Here is a 19,208-nt window from a genome sequence, read left to right as displayed (position 1 = left end):
TGCATTTCTGTAGCAAATGTTGGGAAATATATCAGTTATAATACATATTTTACAATCAAAGTGAGTTACTACAGACCCACTGACTCGATACACGTAAAGCGCTTTTCAGTGATACCATCATTTTAAGGTACTTTGAAAATAAAAGTTAAAAATCTGTAATCGTATTTGTTCGGGTCCTTCAAAACGCATATTTTAGCGATGAACGCCCATTTTTGATCTCTTGCCTGTGCAGACAACCATCATTTCACTGTAATTTTTCAAAAAAGGAAATGCTCGTTTAATACAGGGTGTACTAAAAATAGGTATACAGTCTCGTACTGATCAACTCATTGCTTTTTATATCATTTATTATTAGTATCCATCAGATAGACTTTGTTTCTTTATTATTTGTTCTTAAGTCTTTTTAGTAATATCTTAAACTCGGAGAACATCCGAAGCAAATAAACTCAAACTAGAATGTTATACTTGATCAATGCAGGGGTGTATACCTACTTTTGGGCCACCCTGTATATAAATAAAGTTTGAGTTTTGTATCCTTTCTTTGAACTGCAAGAGGTTTACACGCAGAATGTATTATTAGTATTGTGCAACGCTAAGGTAGGCATTTTTTGGTTCAGCTTCTTTCTTTAACTCCACAATTTTCTATAGTGTGTTTATACGAAAAAAACAAAACAAAAAACAACCAATAATTTTTAACAGACACTTCATTTTATTTTCAACAAAAATAACAATTTCTTGAATACACCAAAGATTCCTACTGCAGCCATTCTAGAAGTGAAATCTTCTGGGAACCTTCTTGGACACTGTGTTTACTCTCCCAAACCCCGACTTGGTAGTTATACTTTCTTTCTCTATCACACGCATGCACACACATTCTACTACACACTCACGCACACACACTTCGCAGCCAAGGACAATCTTCCAGAGCATATTGTTCACATACAGTATTATTTAAAGTTTCTCTCTTTCTTACTTTCTTTTTCACGTGTTATTGTCCGGAAGAAATCCATAAGGCTTAAGTCCACAGTTCACCAATCAAAGAAAAAAAAAAATCTCGTCACATATTAACAAAAAAAAATCTACGGAGATGCTTCCTTTTCACATTTCTTTCGGTTTTTGCCACATGTAAACTTTTTCTTTTTTGCACATGTTCTTTGTCACTGGTTGTCTATCACTTTAACAAAACAAAACCTGAGCGTTAGTTGAGACTCCATCGGCCACTTCCCTTACTTAAAAGCAAACCACAGGTTTACTCTCATTAACTGTTTATTATGCACGAGAAATAAAACTTGAGGATGTCCCGTCTATGGATCTGAGAAAATACACAAAAAGAAAAAAAACGAGGGGACCAACTTTAGGGCAAGTTCTTGTTGCATTCAACCAAACTTCTCCGTCACTTTATTAAATCTTAAGAATGAAAAAGAACGAATCCACATAACGCCTTTGGAGTCTGTAAATTAAAATGCAGATAAGTCACTGTCAGCATAAATCTGTTCATTTCTTTAGCAAATGCTAGGAAATACGTCATCATTTATGATACATATTTTTGCAAACAAAACGAGCGACCACCGTACCACTGGTTCAAATTCTACATATTCTTCAGCAACCATACAACTTCGTTAAGTTTTGCAATAGCCTGGCTAACTTCAGGCAATGCAAGCCATTAGTACAAATACTAATGTTACAGCAATGCATTCACCTGTAGACCATTAATATACTGCATATATAGATATATATAAAATTTCTGTGCTATGAACTTACAGTCCTATCTATTTTAGTCTTCATCTGATAAAGGTTCATATTGAGAAGAGAGCAGAGGAGCTGGTTCCGCCGGTCGTGACGTCACCACTGTATCAGCAGGAGAGCTGGATCGACTTGGATTTTGCCGAGCGCTTGGAGGTACAGGATTTGGTGCAGGAGAACTCGAACAAGGTGCCATCGTGCGAACATTAAGAGCTGAAAATGGGTAAGCGTATGTAGTGGTAGGGAAAGCGGACGTGGCAGATGAAAAAGCAGAATAGGCCGGAGGGACGACAGGCGAGCTCCGAGAAGAGACAACAGCAGAACTAATCGACGGCGTGGTTACACTTTCTGTGCTGCTTGAGGGACACATTTGCTCCTCGTGTTGCTCAGCACTGGACGTTGGCTCACCAGCAGGGGAAATTGGCTCGACTTTCGACGATACTTCTAAAGTCGAAGGACCAGCATTTTCGTCAATTACCATTTCTCCAGACTGCGGACTGTCACTAGACTTCATTTTATCGTCCGCCGATGAGCCTATCGTAGTTTCATTCAATTGCTGTGACGATCCGTCTTTGTTACTTGAATTCACTGACTCACATGTATTTCCTGTAGCAGTTGATTCTGAGATCACTTTGTCCTGGTCACTTTTGTTAGCACTTGAATCGGAAGTTTCTGAACCGTGAGTCACACCACTGTCTTGGTTTGCCGATGACTTTGATGTACATATGTCATCCTGGCGATGACGCTTACTTGGAGTCTCGTCGGGATCATGACCTACGAGTTCTGTACTCGACGGTGACGTACTCTGTTTGTCTTCACTTGTATCCAAACTACGTTTATGTTGTCTTTGTAGAGGATGCTCCGGTGTTTCTTTCTCATTGCTATCTTCTGTTCTCATTACTTCTGCTATACGATTTTTCACATAATCAAGAGGTGAAATGTGAGGTTTCCCACGAGGGGCATTGCCTTCTACTCCTTCTGGACACAAACGACGTTGCAAAAATGCAACGGAATCCCCACTAGGCATGCTCCAATTGTTGTCATTATTTTGCATACTATCGGGCGGAGAAATGGGCTCTACATTATAGCCTGCCGATGGAGGTGTCTTATTTGTAGGTATCCCGCCTCCTCGAGGAGACATTGGTTGTGCTATTCGAATGATTTGCCTCTCATCTTGAGCCAAGGAAGTACTATGTGATGCTGTTGATGTGGCTATCTGTCCTTTATCTCCCACAGACGAGTTACATTTCTGCTGCATTTGTGATGCAGCGGCGGCAGCCTCTTTCTCCATTTCTTTTTGCTGTAGAGCTTTTCGAAGTTTCCAATTATGTTCAGGTATTACTCCATCTACTGTAGATGTTACAATTAAAGAATGAGGAAAAGCTGACATACGGGGTAATGAATAATGTGTTGAACGACCGTCACTGCTAAAGTCTTTACTAATGATAGAGTCTATATGTTCACCCAATGTTATGTTCTTATTTGAACAAACACTTTCACGAGCATCCATTGGACTTTTAGAATTGTGACTTGATGTTTGTTCTTCCCTAGTAATTGTAAGGCCTGGACTATGAGTAGCCTTCAATGGTGACATCTTACCGTTCGCCTCGGAGACATGAAGAGACGTTGGAGTGCTTTGAAATTGCTGGAATAAACGATCTCCTGCTCGTGTAACATTTGACGATGTAGTTGGTGGGCCATTAGACTGATCTGAACTCTGATTAATCTGATGAGTGATGATTGCATCAATAAGGCTTGCTGCTGTAAACGTAGAATCTCTTCCGCCTGCAGCAGGATGACGTGATGACACGTCACATGGGAAGCCCAACACTCGAGTTCCATCTCGTTCTAAAATTTCAGAACGGGCCGCTCTTGCTTGTTGTATATGTTGTTGTTGCTGCTGCTGTAGTTGTTGATGTTGCTGCTGCTGTTGTTGTTGCTGTTGCTGCTGTTGTTGCTGGCGTTCTCGATATGCTTGATCAGCTGCTAATTGTCTTTGTCGATCCACTTCTGCCATTCGAGCCGCAACTTGTTGCTGATGGTGAAGCTGTTGTTGCTGCTGTTGAAAAGCGGCTGTTTGTTGTTGGTGATGGGTTTCTCGAATGTAACGCTCTCTTTCTTGATGGTCAGCAAGCAAGCGAACATTATTCAAGGAGTCAGCCATTGTCTTACCCAAACCTTCATGAGGTGGGATATGGCGTTTGTCATCTTTAGGCACAGGCAAACTAGGTTGCTGAACCGCTACATCAACTAATGATGAGAATGCTTCATGGCCCGGAGGAGGAGGATAATGATGTCTTGGTTGTGGAGAACCCTGAGTATTTACATATTGTGGATCAGGTGACTTGGGAGCTGTTTGGATTACTGGTTTTCCAGACTGACCAGGTTGCAAAGAATGTCTTTTAATCACACCCTGTCGTGGAGGAGGTGTCTGCACTGGAGACTGTTCTGAAACAGGTGGTGTTGGAGTAGGGTCACGTGTTGAGGGTGAAGACGTAGGGTGACGTGACAGACGACCTTCTGAGGTCAAATAAACGGTTGAAGGCTGTTGTTGTACTGGATAATATAGAGGATGTGGACTAGAATCCCTTGACCCTCGTGGTGATAATCTAGCAGCTTCCTTGTCACTAGATGTACTTCCCCTTCTCACATGCATTTGCTGCGATGTAATATAATCGTTCATGATGATCTGACGAGAACTTAGCTGATTATCAATAGCATAAGGAGAACGAATGGGATACGGGATTTGAGCACCAGGGTACGGGTAATTTGGAGAAGGAGTTGGAGCCTTGCTAGTTGGTACAGCAGGAATGTTTCCACTTTTGTAATATTCCAAATGTGTTCTATCATACATGGTCTGGGAAACCAGGGGTACTCCCAACGGATCATATGTCACAGGATTGGGATCTCCCTTTGATGGAGCTCGTTTCGGATCATGATGAACTGGTGTCCCTTGAGTAATAGAACCACCACTCTCTTTAGGTTGAGGTGGAGTTAGCTGCCTCAGTAGCCCCTCGTGAAAGCTTCTTGACGATGCATGTGAAAGAGAAACACCAGCAGAAGAAACAGGCGTGCCGTGTGTGATAGAACCAGAGAGTCCTCCCTTCTCATTTCCACCTTTGATGGGTAGTTTTGGTGAACCAAGTTTGGAAGTTAGCGGTGGAGGTGGTGGAACCTTTGTCTTCGGACATGTAACGGTTGTCGTCATGGAAGGTCGAGCCTGCGGCGCTATTAAATGCGGTGTGGAAGAACGAGGAGATGGTTGACCCATAACAAGATGTGAAGCACGAGCATCAGGTAAGAACGCTGACGGGGACTTTGTCCGCGGCTCAACAGGATGATAATATGTATCTCGGGAGAACGTCACTTCTCTATATTGTACTTCTGGATGTCGTACAGGGGTATTTGAATGAGCTGGCGGAGGTCGATGTGAACTGGTCACCGGATCTGGACTTCGCTGTACAGTGACAATTGGTGAATCCCGATAGTCACGACTTGGCGGACTACGTTCACGTTTCTTAATGCTTAGATCTAATGTAACAGGTTCTGGCTCTTGGTTTTCTCTGGTCACTTGCTGCACTTGCACCATTACTAAGCCTTCTTTCGGTAGATCGGAGGTTGATGAGCTGGCCGGTATGCTTCCAGTATTAACACTACCACTGCCACCACCAGTACCACTATTACTACTGCTACTAGAACTACTATTACTTGGAATAACACTAATAGAATTTGACACTGGAGGCATGTGAGGATTAATATCTGACAATCGTTGATGTGGCGGCTGCTGCTTATCACTTGAAGACATTTCACGATAGTCAGAAATGAATCCCGACACTTCACGATCTGTCTTTAAAATAGATGTAATGGTGGGAGCAGCATTTGACATATTTGCGGATGGCTGTGGATTAACATTCGGGGACTGCTTTCTTAACTGGAACTCAATCACGCCTAACATAAGGTCCTTCACTGTAATGGGTTCCTGAGAACTTTCTCCACCCCGAGCACCATTGACTTCCACTTGGTGTGGAGGTGGTTGTCGCTGTTCTACCACGGAGAGTTGATCTGGACGAAGGGAAGCCATTTCATTGGCTCTTCGAACCTCGGGAGACTGTCGTGCAGCATTTTCCACTTCAGCCCCACCTTGACCCTCATCTGCTGTCTCCTGAAAAAGAAATAACGTACATTACTGACAAACCCTTAAGAGGATTCTCGATCAGTGAAGTCATTTAATTAGCAATAAGTAATTAGTTGTAACGTGTAAAACATCAGGAAAAATTTACCAATTGAAATCACAACTAAGAAAGACTAAGTTACTGAAGATGAAACGTGCTTTTTAAATAACAGTTCTTACTTTCTGCCATACTAGTCGCCATGATAAAGGCTTTTATGATTGAAAACATACATTAGTAAAATGAATTTCCTACTATTTCTCTATCTTTAATTACTTCGTTAACTTTATTTTTATATATATTAAAATTGTGTCCAATTTCCAGTAATTCAATTAACGGAACATTTTGTTCACACAGGGTTCTATATAAACTTCGTCTGGCAAAGTGCTCCAGAGTTATTACGTCTTTTGTTCTCTTTCGAAGTGTAGACCAAGTTAACACTCATATTTAAAAGAAGCTTGATTGGCAAGTTGGTGTATATTATATATATATATATATATATATATATATATATATATATATATATATATATATATATATATATATATATATATATATATAGCGATAGATAGATAAATAGATAGATATAGATATAGATAGAAAGATATAGATATAATCCACACACTTGAAACAACTGTGTTGGTTCTGAACTAATAAATAAAAATAAGCTGAAATCATTTCGTACGAAGCAAATGTCGACAAGGAGTTATCGCACAACAAACTCCGCAATACCAACAGATGAACAGTGTTGCCAACCCAACATACAGTTATATATATTTTTCAAACGGCGCGGCAGTCTGTTAGTTAATTACATATTTCAAATCTATATGTAAAAAGAAAACGTACAGCACCACATTTACTATTCAGTGTTTCACACTAAGAAGCTACAGTTATCACAAATTTTCAAACTGTGGAAGTCTCTATCACACTAACAGCTCAAAATGGACGGACACAGCAATGCTCATCCGAAGTCCGAATAAGAAACAAACTTACAATGATTGAAAATTTTACTTTTTTCAAAAGACTTTATTTCGAAAAAATGCTTACATAACTTTCATATCTCACTACTTATATGATTTCCAACAGATGCTACATATTTTGCAGTTTGCAGCATCAATTTCAAATCGTTCCTGAGATATGACGAACATTCGTAGTTTGCAACACTGCTTAAAATGATGCATTTCTGGAAACGTTTAAAATGACAGTCGTTTTCCTTTGATTTTTATAACATTATAGCAATAACTTTTGGCAATGTGAGAATTACAACAAGTTCTCGCAATTAAATAATTAAAGACTTACAATAAGTCTTTATAGAGCAGCCGCGTTAAAATATATAACCAGTGAGTTAAAAGAAATATAGGATGGATCTAAGAACAGTTCAGGAAGTTAAATGGAGTAAGTTCCAGAAATTTTACGCTCGTTTACGGGTGAAGAAACAAAAAGGAACTAGGAACAGGGTTTTTCGTTCACAAACGAGTAATATAAGCAATTAAACGGGTTGAATTTGTGAATGATAGACTTTTTTTTTTATTACTCTTAAGGAATGGTGGTATGATCTTGTTCCAAATGTACATGCTCCAACAGAAGATAAGGATGACGATATAAACGATTTTTTACGAAGAAGCAGAACGAGTATTACACCAACTCCAGGGATACCATATGGAAATTCTATTAGAGGATTTCAGTATGAAGGTAGGACGAGTGGGTATTTTCTCTGTATAAGGAATGGAAGTCTGTTATAAGGAAAGTAATGACGACAGTGTTCGATTCGTGAACTTTGCAACATCCAAAAACATATCGTGAAGCGTCCACATCGCGACGTCCATAAATATACTTGGACCTCACCAGATGGAAAAAATCAAATCGACCATGTTTTATCGTTGAATAAAGGAAATATTCAACATCAGAAAACGAAGAGGTTAAATTTAAAGACATTAGAGGATAGCCAGATGAAAGGGGAATACCAGATTAAAATGTCGAACATATTTTCGGGTTTACATGAAGACTTGGATTGGAAATAGGGATAACATTAAAATTTCAGCAAAAGAAAGAAAAATTGGGGCACAGGGAAATATACAGGAACAAACCATGGTTCAACCACGAATACACTAAACTACCAAAGAAGAGAAATCAGGCAAAACTGCGATGGTTACAAAATTCGAACGATGTAACGATACAAAATTTCGTTGACTTCAGGTAGGAAACTTCTAAAACTTTTAGAACAAAGAAACGCGATTTTTTGAAAACTATAATGAACTTGACAATAATAGTAAACAAAAACATTCAGGACATGTAAAAGGACATCAACGAATTGAAGAAAGGCTATCAACCTTGCGGTTATTTATTAAAGAAAACCGACGGAACAATTCTCACTGATGTAGATAGCATTTTCAATAGATAGAAAGATTTCCTGTATAATCTGTTAAACACGCAGCCAAAAACTAATGTTCGCGAGTAAAGAGAAACGCACACATCCACAGTCTAACCGAGCGAAAGTAGAAAGCCCTATAAAGAAATTAAAGGAACACAAATCTCCGGAAGTGGACGAAATTATAGCCAAGTGAATTTTAGTTGGAGGGGGGAAAATTGAGGAACAAGATACAGAAATTCATTTTCCTTTTTTGAAACAAAGAGAAACTGCCACAACAGTAAAAAGATTCAATCATTGTTCCAAATCACAACAAAGGCGACACAGCTGATTGTAATAATTATCGAGGCATTTTTCTTCTGTCAACATTCTATAATATCCTCTCAAACATTCTATTGCCAAAATTGATTCCATACGCAGATGGAATTATTGGAAATTATCGGTACGGATTTATGCGAAATCGATCACCTATCAACCAGATATTTACCATTCGACAAATATCGAAAAGAAATGAGAGTGCAACATCCTGGTACATCAATTATTTATTGATTTTAGAAAGCCCTACGATTCGGTTACCAGGGAAACGTTGTACAACATTCCTACAGAAATTGGAAATATCGAAAACGCTAGTTAGATTAATTAAGTTGTGTTTAAATGAATCCCAAAGTAAAGTTCGAATAGCAAAATTGTTGTCCATGAGCTTTCACGTCGAGAACGGCCTGAAACAAGGAGATGCGTTGTTGTCATAATTATTCAACTCGGTTCTCGAGTACGCTATAAGAAAAATCAAAGAGCGGAACTAGGGCCTGAGCTGAATGGTATTCACACGTTATGACGTATGCTCATATTGTAACTATAGCGCGGTCCGGAAGTGAGCGTATCCCTAATTAGAAGAGGTTGTGTATGTTTCCCAGCTCCCTTAGCCTGGCCTCCAAGTCGTCCCGATCTGACGACACTAGACAATGCTTTCTGGGCTTTCATAAAGCAACAAAGAAGAAACACTTGGTATCACACAACGCAGGAATTACAAGCAGCTGTGGAGCACGCCTTCACCCTCGTGACTCCGGCGTATCTCCGCAAAACATCTGACGCAAAATTCAGCTGTGTTATGACATGGATGATGATCATATGACAATGCGACACGTTTATGACTCTTAAGTCTTTTAAAACCCTAGAGTCATAACACTATACTAACACTATACTTTTGAAACTAAAGGGGGATACGCCCACTTCCGCACGACCCTATATAATAGGGGATGATAGGAAAACAATAAAAAGAAATACAGAGGTCTTATTAAACGTTTGCAGAGACATGAGTTTGGAAGTAAATACAGAGAAAACTAAATACATGGAAATTCGGCGGTATCGTAATATGCAAATTATGGATGCGTTAGAATATCAAATAATACTTTCGACAAAGTTGATACTTTCAGATATCTAGGATCAACGTTAACAGACCAAGATCATATCCAAGAAGAAATCAAATGTCACCTGAAAGCAGGGAATTGGTATTATTATTCAGTTGAAAATTTGTCGCCTCAAGTTCTGTCGAGGAATTTGAAGCTTAAACATATAAAACGATAATCATGCCTGTTGTAATGTATGGTTTCGAGACATGGCAGCTTACTCTGACAAGGAACCCCAGGTGTCGATCAGAGGCCGATGTTCATGAAACTTTGTTTACAGAGAGAGTGCCATGGAAAACTCGCACAGCCAAAATTGTAGCTGCAGTGTAAAAGGCGTTGGGACACTAGGGCTCGAGAAAGATCAAAGCTGTAATGTCAGTATATTGAGAAATGGTGAGAAAATGCACGTTTTTCTTTAAAACTGGTCATTGTAACGACATGAAATGAGCATACGTGGATATGAGATGGTAGATATAATCTGTTAAAAGTGATAAAAAGAATATCCACCATCTTGAAAGAGGTCATGTTGATGCTGGTGCGATTGGTGTAAATGAGAAGAGAGTCATGCAATGCTTCAATTTGAACGTAAATAGACGCAAACCTTGTTGGGGAAGTCTGTTCTGGGATTACATTCTGGGAACACGTCATATCAGTCCATCCACACCAATTACATGTCTCTGACACAAATCAAGTAGTGCTACAATTACAGCATATTTTGCTCTGTTCTTCTAGTTATACTTATCCCACTTATAGCGCTCCATACCCTCCATCTACTCTGGTGTCATGAGATACACTTTGCTCATCTTGCACCTAAACCACTCTACTAGAAGCACATGAATAACGTAATCCCACAACAGACTTCACCAACAGGTTTTTGCGTCTATTTACGTTCAAATTGATGCATCGCATGACCCTCTTTTCATTTACACCAATCGCACCAGCATCAACATGACCTCTTTCAAGATGACGGATATTCTTTTTATCACTTTTAACAGATCATATCTACCATCTCGTATCCACGTATGCTTATTTCATGTCGTTACAGTGACCAGTTTTGATCTTTCTCGAGCCCCAGTGTCCCAACGTCTTGGACACTGCAGTTACAATTTTGGCAGTGTGAGTTTCCCCAGGGCACTCTCTCTATACACAAAATTTCATGAACATCGGGCTCTGACCGATACCTAGGGTTCCTTGTGAAAGAAGGACGCAAAGTATGAGAAGAAAATACTGAGACGAATATTCGGACCCAAGAGGAACGAAAATGGGGAATGGCGGAAATTTCATAACGAAGAACTGCATACTTTATACCGTTTACTAAATATTGTTAAGGTCATCAAATCTAGTAGCTCAGGTGAACAGATCATGTAGCCAAAAAATGGAAGAAAGTAGAGACGATTTCAAAGTTTCAACTCAAAGTTCAATTGCAAAATGTTCGCAGGGAGGACAATATTAAGATGGACAGAAACAGGAATACAAAGTGGAAACTGGATTCAGTTGACTAAGGACGAAAGTTGATGGAAACCTTTTGTGAACGCAGCATTGAACCTCCGGGTTCCATAGGCCACAGAGTGACTGAATTAGTTAGTTGCAAACTTGCTGTTAAAAAAAATATATAACTTCATGTTAGTTTAGCTATACTGTTCATCTGTTGGTATTGCGGAGTATGTCAAACGATTTCACTTTGTTGACATTTGGTTTGTACAAATTTCAGTTTTTTTGTTTATTAGTTTAGAAGTTATATTTTATATATATATATATATATATATATATATATATATATATATATATTTAAGAAACTGTAAATTTCTTTACGTGTGAATTTCATCTTTAACAGTGTTGAAGACCTGCATATCTCTGCTTCGTAGCCCACTGACTTATTATTATTGGGGAATATGGGGAATTATTTTTCCTGTTTCATTTGACGTGAATCGATATGCATCCCATAGAATCAATAAATAATTATAAAATTTTAATGGTTTGACTTTACTAATTTTTTCTTTAAACCTATTTAAATATACATATTATTTTGTGAAAATTCAAATTTTGCGATCTATAATTTTAATATTATTTAGTAATCAAATGTAAGTAATATTAAATTTATGTATAATGCAAATTTGTTTTGAAAAAGAAATTTAACTAGACGAAATAAAATATAAATCAGTAAATTCATATAATTAAAGTACCAGTTCATATATGTACAGGGCTAGCATAGTTGATTCATTCGTTTTGAAAAGGCTATATTTTCGAAAGTACTATACGTACATACATGAAAGATATATGAAAAGAACCACAAACTCATCAAGTTTGTACTGTGTGGCAGCACGAGTCCATTATCTTCCCGATCGGGTGTGGCAATGTGGCAGTACGAGGTTAATACCTGTCGAAAATGGAGGGAAAGCAAGAAAGAAGTATTTGTGTGCTTGAATATGCCAGATGTTCGTCTGTTATAGCTGTGCAACGCGCTTTCAGAAAAGAGTACGGAAAAGAACCGCCATGTAAACAAAGCATTTTCAGTGGTATCGGGAATTCAAGGACACTGGTTGCTTGTGTAAAGGTTAAAGCACCTGGCCTCCCACATCTCCTGATTTAATTCCCTGCGACTTCTTCCTGTGAGGGTACGTTAAAGACCTTCTTTACGTATTCCCACCACCGCAATCCTTAGTCGAGCTCAAAGGACGCATCATAAAATTGACAGGACTAGGCTACAAAATGCATGGAATGAGCTCGAGTATCGTCTGGACGTGTATCGTGTCACCAAAGAGGTACATATTGAACATTTGTAGACAGTGTATAAACTTGGTGAGTTTGTCGTTCTTTTCATATATCTTTCATATATCCTTCATTTGTGTACGTGTAATACTTCTGAAAATGTAGCCTTTTCAAAATGAATGAATCATTTATGCTAGCCCTATATTTCAACATACATTAAAATTCCCGATATAAATCAATGGATTAAAATACAAAGAATGCCATGAAACTCAAAATTTTAGACAAAACAGTTTACTTTTCTAATTTTCTGAGTCTTCCGGCTGAGATAAAATAGAGAAGCCAGTGTAGACTAAATAAGATTCTCTTTGATTTTCAGAATTAATGTGAAAATACGTTCTAAGGATTTCAGTTTAAATTGAAATGAACGTACTGTGGCTGAAGTATCATCATCTTCCTTCGTGGGCTGCTGCTGATTCTCTCTCTGCTCATTCTCTCTACATACTTCTGGCTTCGTAGAAGCTGAAGTTTGTGCTGGACTGGAGTTTTGCTCGCACGTTGACGCCTGACTCACTGGAGGTTCTCCAGAGTTAAGATGTTTTGCTTCTTCATTGACTGATTCTGTATCTTCTATCGTTCTCTTCTCCCTCTCTGCAAAAATACAATATATGTCAAGAATTAAGATCTAACATTAATTAGGAATTCAGATAAACTCACGGTAAATTTTATTAATTATCAGCACATATTTATAAATATATTTGATAAACCAAAGTGTTTATTTGGCATATACTATATTAAATAGAACTAAAACGCACGAAAAATTACCATTTAGTGCAATTCATTTCTAACTACACAAATACAAAATAAAGTTATATCAATAACTTACAATTCTCTCAACGTACCTACTCTCTTCATAAATTGGTATGTCTGTTGAGTTTATTCGATATCTTGGGACATGTCAGTCCAAAGTGAAACGTGTAAGAAAGATTTGAAGATGACTGGTTGTAAGTAACATGAAATCTGATACTTGATCGAAATTATTTGATGGAACGAGGAGATAAAATCGGTTATTTCCGCTATTTATGATATATCAGACAATTAAAAAAGGGCGCAAACGAACCACAAGATACAATTTACTCTACAGGTTAGAAAAAAAGTTTTCAAGGGTATACTTCCTTCAGGCGCTAGGACCAAGCAAAAATGGTAACGTTGTAGATAAACTTTGAATTTGCTCTACGAATTCTTCAAGCACTTACCAATTCTTGCCAGATGACAGAGCCGGTATAGGTTGACACTCACTCGACCTGCTAACACCACTACAAGTTACATCCTTTTACAAATATCACACTTTTTTTTTTTTTTAAATAGCAATTTCTGTTTACTATGTTTGTTCTCTCCTCTGTTAGATGTGATCTGTGTTTATCATATGCATAATCTGTACCGATGCTAATTGATGGAATTAATATCAACGTCTACTGGCTATGTCATCTAAGAAGAATCGATGTAGCTACTTAATGGATTCGTAGATCAATTATATGGTCCAAATTTTAACCACGACGTTGCAACATCATCAAATTTTTGGTTGGTCATAGCGTCTATAGGAGGCCCCGGAAGGTATACCACTATATACCATTTCGTGAGCCGCGCTAGCTCAGTGATAGAGCATCCACCTCTGATGCGTGAAGTCTCTGATTCGATCTCAGCCTGCGCCAAGTGGGCAGTGTGGTGGACAAACACTGTGTGCGTGGGTTTTCCAGTTTCCTCCCTCTTTCTTCATTCCACGATTTTTACTCATTTTCATCATCACCGTCTCCCTTATTCTAGGTGCGGTGGCTCAGTGGTAGAGCGTTCACCTCTGGTGCTTGGGGTCCCGGGTTCGATCCCAGCCCCCGCCAAGTGAACTTTGTGGTGGACAAACATCGTGCTCGTGGGTTTTCTCGGGGTTCTCCCGTTTCCTCCCACTTTCTTCATTCCACCATTTCACTCATCTCTCATCATCACCGTCTCCTTTAGCCTAACCGGCATAACCGTGGGACGTAAAACTCAAAGATTTCATTTTTTTCCCTTATTCTACACAGCATAGCCATGGGACGTAAAACTGTAAGATTTCATTTCATTTTAAAGATCTAGTATTTTCGCTTCATTCTGACCTTTTTTGGATGTGTGTGGTCCGTGGGTGCCATCTTAAGAATACCTGATATACCAGAAATACCACTAATTATATATCGAGAACTTTGTATCTTTGAATTATTTTTGATCTTTAGTTGGTGTACATGGACATATGGACATACATACTGTCATCAAAGGTTAGATTTATATAAATCCTTACGTAATGATGAGAATTTAACAATAAGAGATGCTGCGTTAAATTTTTGTGAAAACCTTGTCACAGTATTATGTTCTCGTTAAAAACAGTAAGACAGCCTTAGTAAAATAGAAGTCTTTTGATTGTTGAAATGTACAAATATTCGAAAATTGATCTTCCAGTTTGAATTTTATAATCTTGAAGAATATGTGCTATCTCAGTTCAATGCTGATTTCTTATAATACCTAGAAAATCTGTGTAAGTATGAACGAATTCTTCGTATTCCTTTTTCTTTTATTCTAAGTGTATAGCATCGACATGACAAAAGAAAAGAAAATACATGCAACTAGCATGGAATAGAATACTAGTAATCAACAAATGCAAATGCAATTATTTCTTATTGGTTCGAAAATTGAGTGCAGATATTCCTTACAGTACTAAAACTCGATCGGAAAGACCCAGTTTTTATTTCTTTAAAGGTCAATTTTCGTAAGAAATGGCATAATATTACACAACAGTTTCATTAAAATATAACCTACCAGAAAACAACATATAAAGCACTCATCCTTATCTAAGCACTGGCGTGACTCATTATCTCAGGTAATTTCTGAAGTACATCTATCCTCATCTAAGAACAGGTACTAGCCTACAAGATTATTATTATTATTATTATTTAACATCCCACGTTTATGCACCGAGGCTGCAGAAGAAGGTGGTGATGATGATACGGGATGAAACGAGTGGAATGAAGAAAATGGGAGCAACTGAGAGAAACCCGACAAAACCCTCATATACTGTGTTCATCTTATACAAAGGCCACTTTGCACAACCTGGGATCGAACCAATCCTCCTACACACGAGTTAAGCGGCATTCTACCACTGATTCACTGCGGCTCTACGACTAAATTTAATTCTTCAAGACGACACTAGATCTGAATCTTAAATAATTAATACTTATCTTACCAGAGTATGAACTTATTTATTCAAATTAAGATAAGTCGTAACAGTTGCAATAACTTAACGGTATCTTCATCAGACATCAACTAGCAGACATATCTTCATAACATTGAATTAATAATGTATAATTTCAATTGTTCCCTTTTATAATTTTTAATATTTCACAACCAGATATTGTTATAATTTACTGTTTCATTTAAAATTTTTAGTATAACTGCTTTTTTTTTCTAAAGACTATTTACTACGACCAAATTATTTAAAGGAGAGAATAACGCTATATACAAAGATGTAAAAGAAACAAGACATGATGATATAAGTTGGAAAGGGTCCAAGGTCTAGAAAAAGGGAATAGAACAATAATAAGAAAATGGAAAGAAGCACGAAGGATTCTGAGATAAAGAAATGAAAGATAAATGGACTTCAAATACATGAATTATGAGACAGATAGTTAGAAAGAATGGAAACATAATAATCAAGGATACGAAAAATTATTACGAAAAGCAACAAAAATAAAATTATAGGATAACACTGAATTGACAGATTAACTTCAAAATTAACTGATATAATTTTTTAAAATAATAATAAAAGCGAAAAGTGAAAATAATAATGATTATAAAAAAGTACTTACACTAAAAGTTTTAAATGAAACTGTAAATTATAACAATACCTGATTGTTACCTATTAAAAATTAAAAATGGAACAATTGAAATCATACAACAATATTAATTTAATGTTATGAAGATATTTCTGCTAGTTAACGTCTGATTAAGATACCGCTAAGGTATTGAAACTGTTACGACTTATTTTAATTTTAAAAAATAAGTATATACTCTGATCAGAAAAGCATTAATTATTCAAGTAATAGTTCCAGAATGAAGATAGATGAAGTTAGACCTTTATCAGTTCAGTGTTTCTCGATTTTCTTCAAATCATCGAATCAAGTATCAAATTTGATTTCCCTCATAGTCAGTTCTCCTTTTCCTCTTTACCTACAATTTTTGACTGACAGAAGTATCTAACTACACCGAATGCAGAAAACTTTATATAGAAACTTTGTATCCAGAGGTAAGTACGCTGAGATGATTTCAAAATATATTAATGATCCTTCCTCATATGTCTGAAATTGGAGAGCCAAGCAAACGTTCTTTCAACAATCCAGCATTTGGGAATAACATAAATGAGTCTTTCCACTATATGGAGTAAAAAAAGTGAATAAATGGTAGCTAATTCTTTATTAAATTTCATCATGAAGAATAATCTTGAACTCCACAATATTAAATTTCAAGCATTGCTTAGTAATAATGAACCAGTTCGACTACCACGATTACAAATGACATATGTTAAGAGTTCAGTGCAAGAGTCTACACTGTTCAGCGCTTCTACACTGTTTCATCGCGCTGCCTTCTACACATGTTTGTACTTCTTCTCTGGTAAAGATAGTCGTTTCCTCTAGTCACTGTTGTTTATGTGACCGTATCTGCAATTTTTATTGTAATAGATGCTGAATATTTTGATGTCTTTTTGTTCTGTCTGAAATACAAAAGTTCTTCTTTTCCCCAATGCCTAATTATGCGATATCGGGTGAAGTTTTTCAGTTTCTCACAATCACATCCACGCGCACTGGTACCACTTGCACTGCATGCTTACAGCACTACCTACATTATACTCATTGTTAGTTTGCATTCTTTCAATCACGTTACCTTGCCAGGGCCTACTTATGTTAGAGAAGTGTAATATTATTTTTAGAACAGAATTATTATTCTATCTACTTACGAAAATTGTCAATTCGAACACAGCAAAATCATCTGCTGAACATTATAAAGATAAGTTTACAATATCTACTTGATGTTCAAGAAACTTCAATTGATCCACAAAACATACAAGTACTATATACACAGAGTACAATTACCGTACCTTTCTTTTTCCAATGATACAATTTGATAATTCAAAACTTTTGTTTTGAGTACGGCATGCTTCGATTAAATTGGGAGAATAGGAATCTTTTTAGTGATTTTTTTAAAAAAATTATTCATCATTATGTGAATCATTTTTTCTGTTTCATAATTTCTTGTATTTCAAGATGTCAGAATATAGTGTCAGTTTTGTCGCTTAAAGTTACGTCAAACCATCATTTAGTTATTGTAGCTATAGCATCATTTAGTTATACGTGACATAATGATGTAATAATTTCCTTACTTTGTATTTAATTAGCACTCCGTTTTGTTTTAATGTAATAAGCTTCAAAAGTGCTTCTTTCTGTTTCTAACAAAACATAACTAAGCATTTATCAAATTACATATCTGCTTTCATCTGTCAACTTGGGAGGCAAGCATACTTAGAATATCTCCCTACATGCACAGAATATGACAATTACCATTTTGTATTTGAAAAACGTCTGTTATAACTGTTGTATTTATTATAACTAGAGTACGGCTGTTAGGCTAATTGCCTGTCTTTTCATGTTAGAGATATAATAAAAGTGAATGAACTGATGTTCATTTAGACATTTTTGCTTAAACTTGAGCTAATTTTACGTATTTCGTTCTATATTACCTATGTTATTGCTTAAATGCCGAATATGGCCTATTCAGGATTCCCACTTATTTGGCGTGCACGAATTCCTATGTTTTCTGGGTTTTCCAGGTCACGATTTACAAATTTTTAGGTCTATATATAATGTAAAAAATCGACTATACTTTTCCTGATCAAAGTGTTCCTTATCTATTATGCATAAACACTTTGTAAAACGATCTAATTCATTTTATGAAATATCCCCTAGCAAACAGACGGGTAACGCACCACAGATATGACTTCTGAGAAAAAATCCGTACTTAAAATTTCCTGACTTTTCCACGTCGGTGGGAACCCTGCTATTATTTACACTTTCTTCAAAATCACTCCCTCATTGAAACAACTCCTTGAATCTCTTGTTTCAAGAAAGGCTTTTGTAACTTCACAAAAACTATAACTTGCGTCCAGGCTCAGGTATAGGTCAAGTTTAACCCGAAAAAATGTCAACAGTAGAAGTTTGTGCGAGACTTAACACATATTAAAGGCAATAAGACACAATGCTCAAAATTAAAAACAATTCCAAGCCAATCTGATTCCCCATATTCTTGTTTGCATTCAGTATGCCATTTACACTCATAGAAACAAATTATTTAGGATTTTTTTTTTTTTAATACGTTATATTGTCGAAATATAATTTGTCAATATAAAACTTGAAAAAAAAAATCCTTGTTATCATGTAGAATCGTAATTAATGATTCTTTGTGACGGAAAGCTTGTGAAGTGATAAAGTAATCAAAAACTCTGGACCGCTTTAAGAAGTGATGATGTGATATAATTTAGACTTTTAGAGAAGTGTTAATACTACCTAAAATGAGCACGAACATTTATTTATTTGTTTGGTAAATAAAGGCAAAGGTATGCTCGTCCCTAAATTCTGGACACGTCATTGAGGTTCACGAGCCGCCTTACTCAACTTTCGTCAAGAGAAACTAACTCGAGCTGTCCGCTTTGTAGGTATATGTATCTTCTGACTACGCCACCGC

The 19,208-nt window shown here is 37.0% G+C and overlaps 1 protein-coding gene across 2 annotated transcripts in view; it reads right to left on the bottom strand.

Annotated features, from left to right (window-relative positions):
• Positions 1-686: 686 nt before the first annotated feature.
• The window catches only part of Smr (nuclear receptor corepressor smrter), a 389,247-nt gene continuing 370,725 nt past the window's right edge, over positions 687-19,208 (bottom strand). For both annotated transcript variants that reach the window (XM_081768606.1, XM_081768607.1), the window contains exons 16-17: positions 12,826-13,043; positions 687-5,905 (exon numbers count right to left, since the gene is read on the bottom strand). In XM_081768606.1, coding sequence (XP_081624732.1) covers positions 1,775-5,905; positions 12,826-13,043 — 4,349 coding nt within the window. In that variant the 3' untranslated portion in view covers positions 687-1,774. The remainder of the gene's footprint in view (positions 5,906-12,825; positions 13,044-19,208) is intronic.

This window comes from Thermobia domestica, chromosome 8 (assembly GCF_964235325.1).
Source record: "Thermobia domestica chromosome 8, izTheDome1.hap1.1, whole genome shotgun sequence".
Lineage (NCBI taxonomy): Eukaryota > Metazoa > Arthropoda > Insecta > Zygentoma > Lepismatidae > Thermobia > Thermobia domestica.
This window is presented reverse-complemented; position numbering and strand designations above follow the sequence as displayed.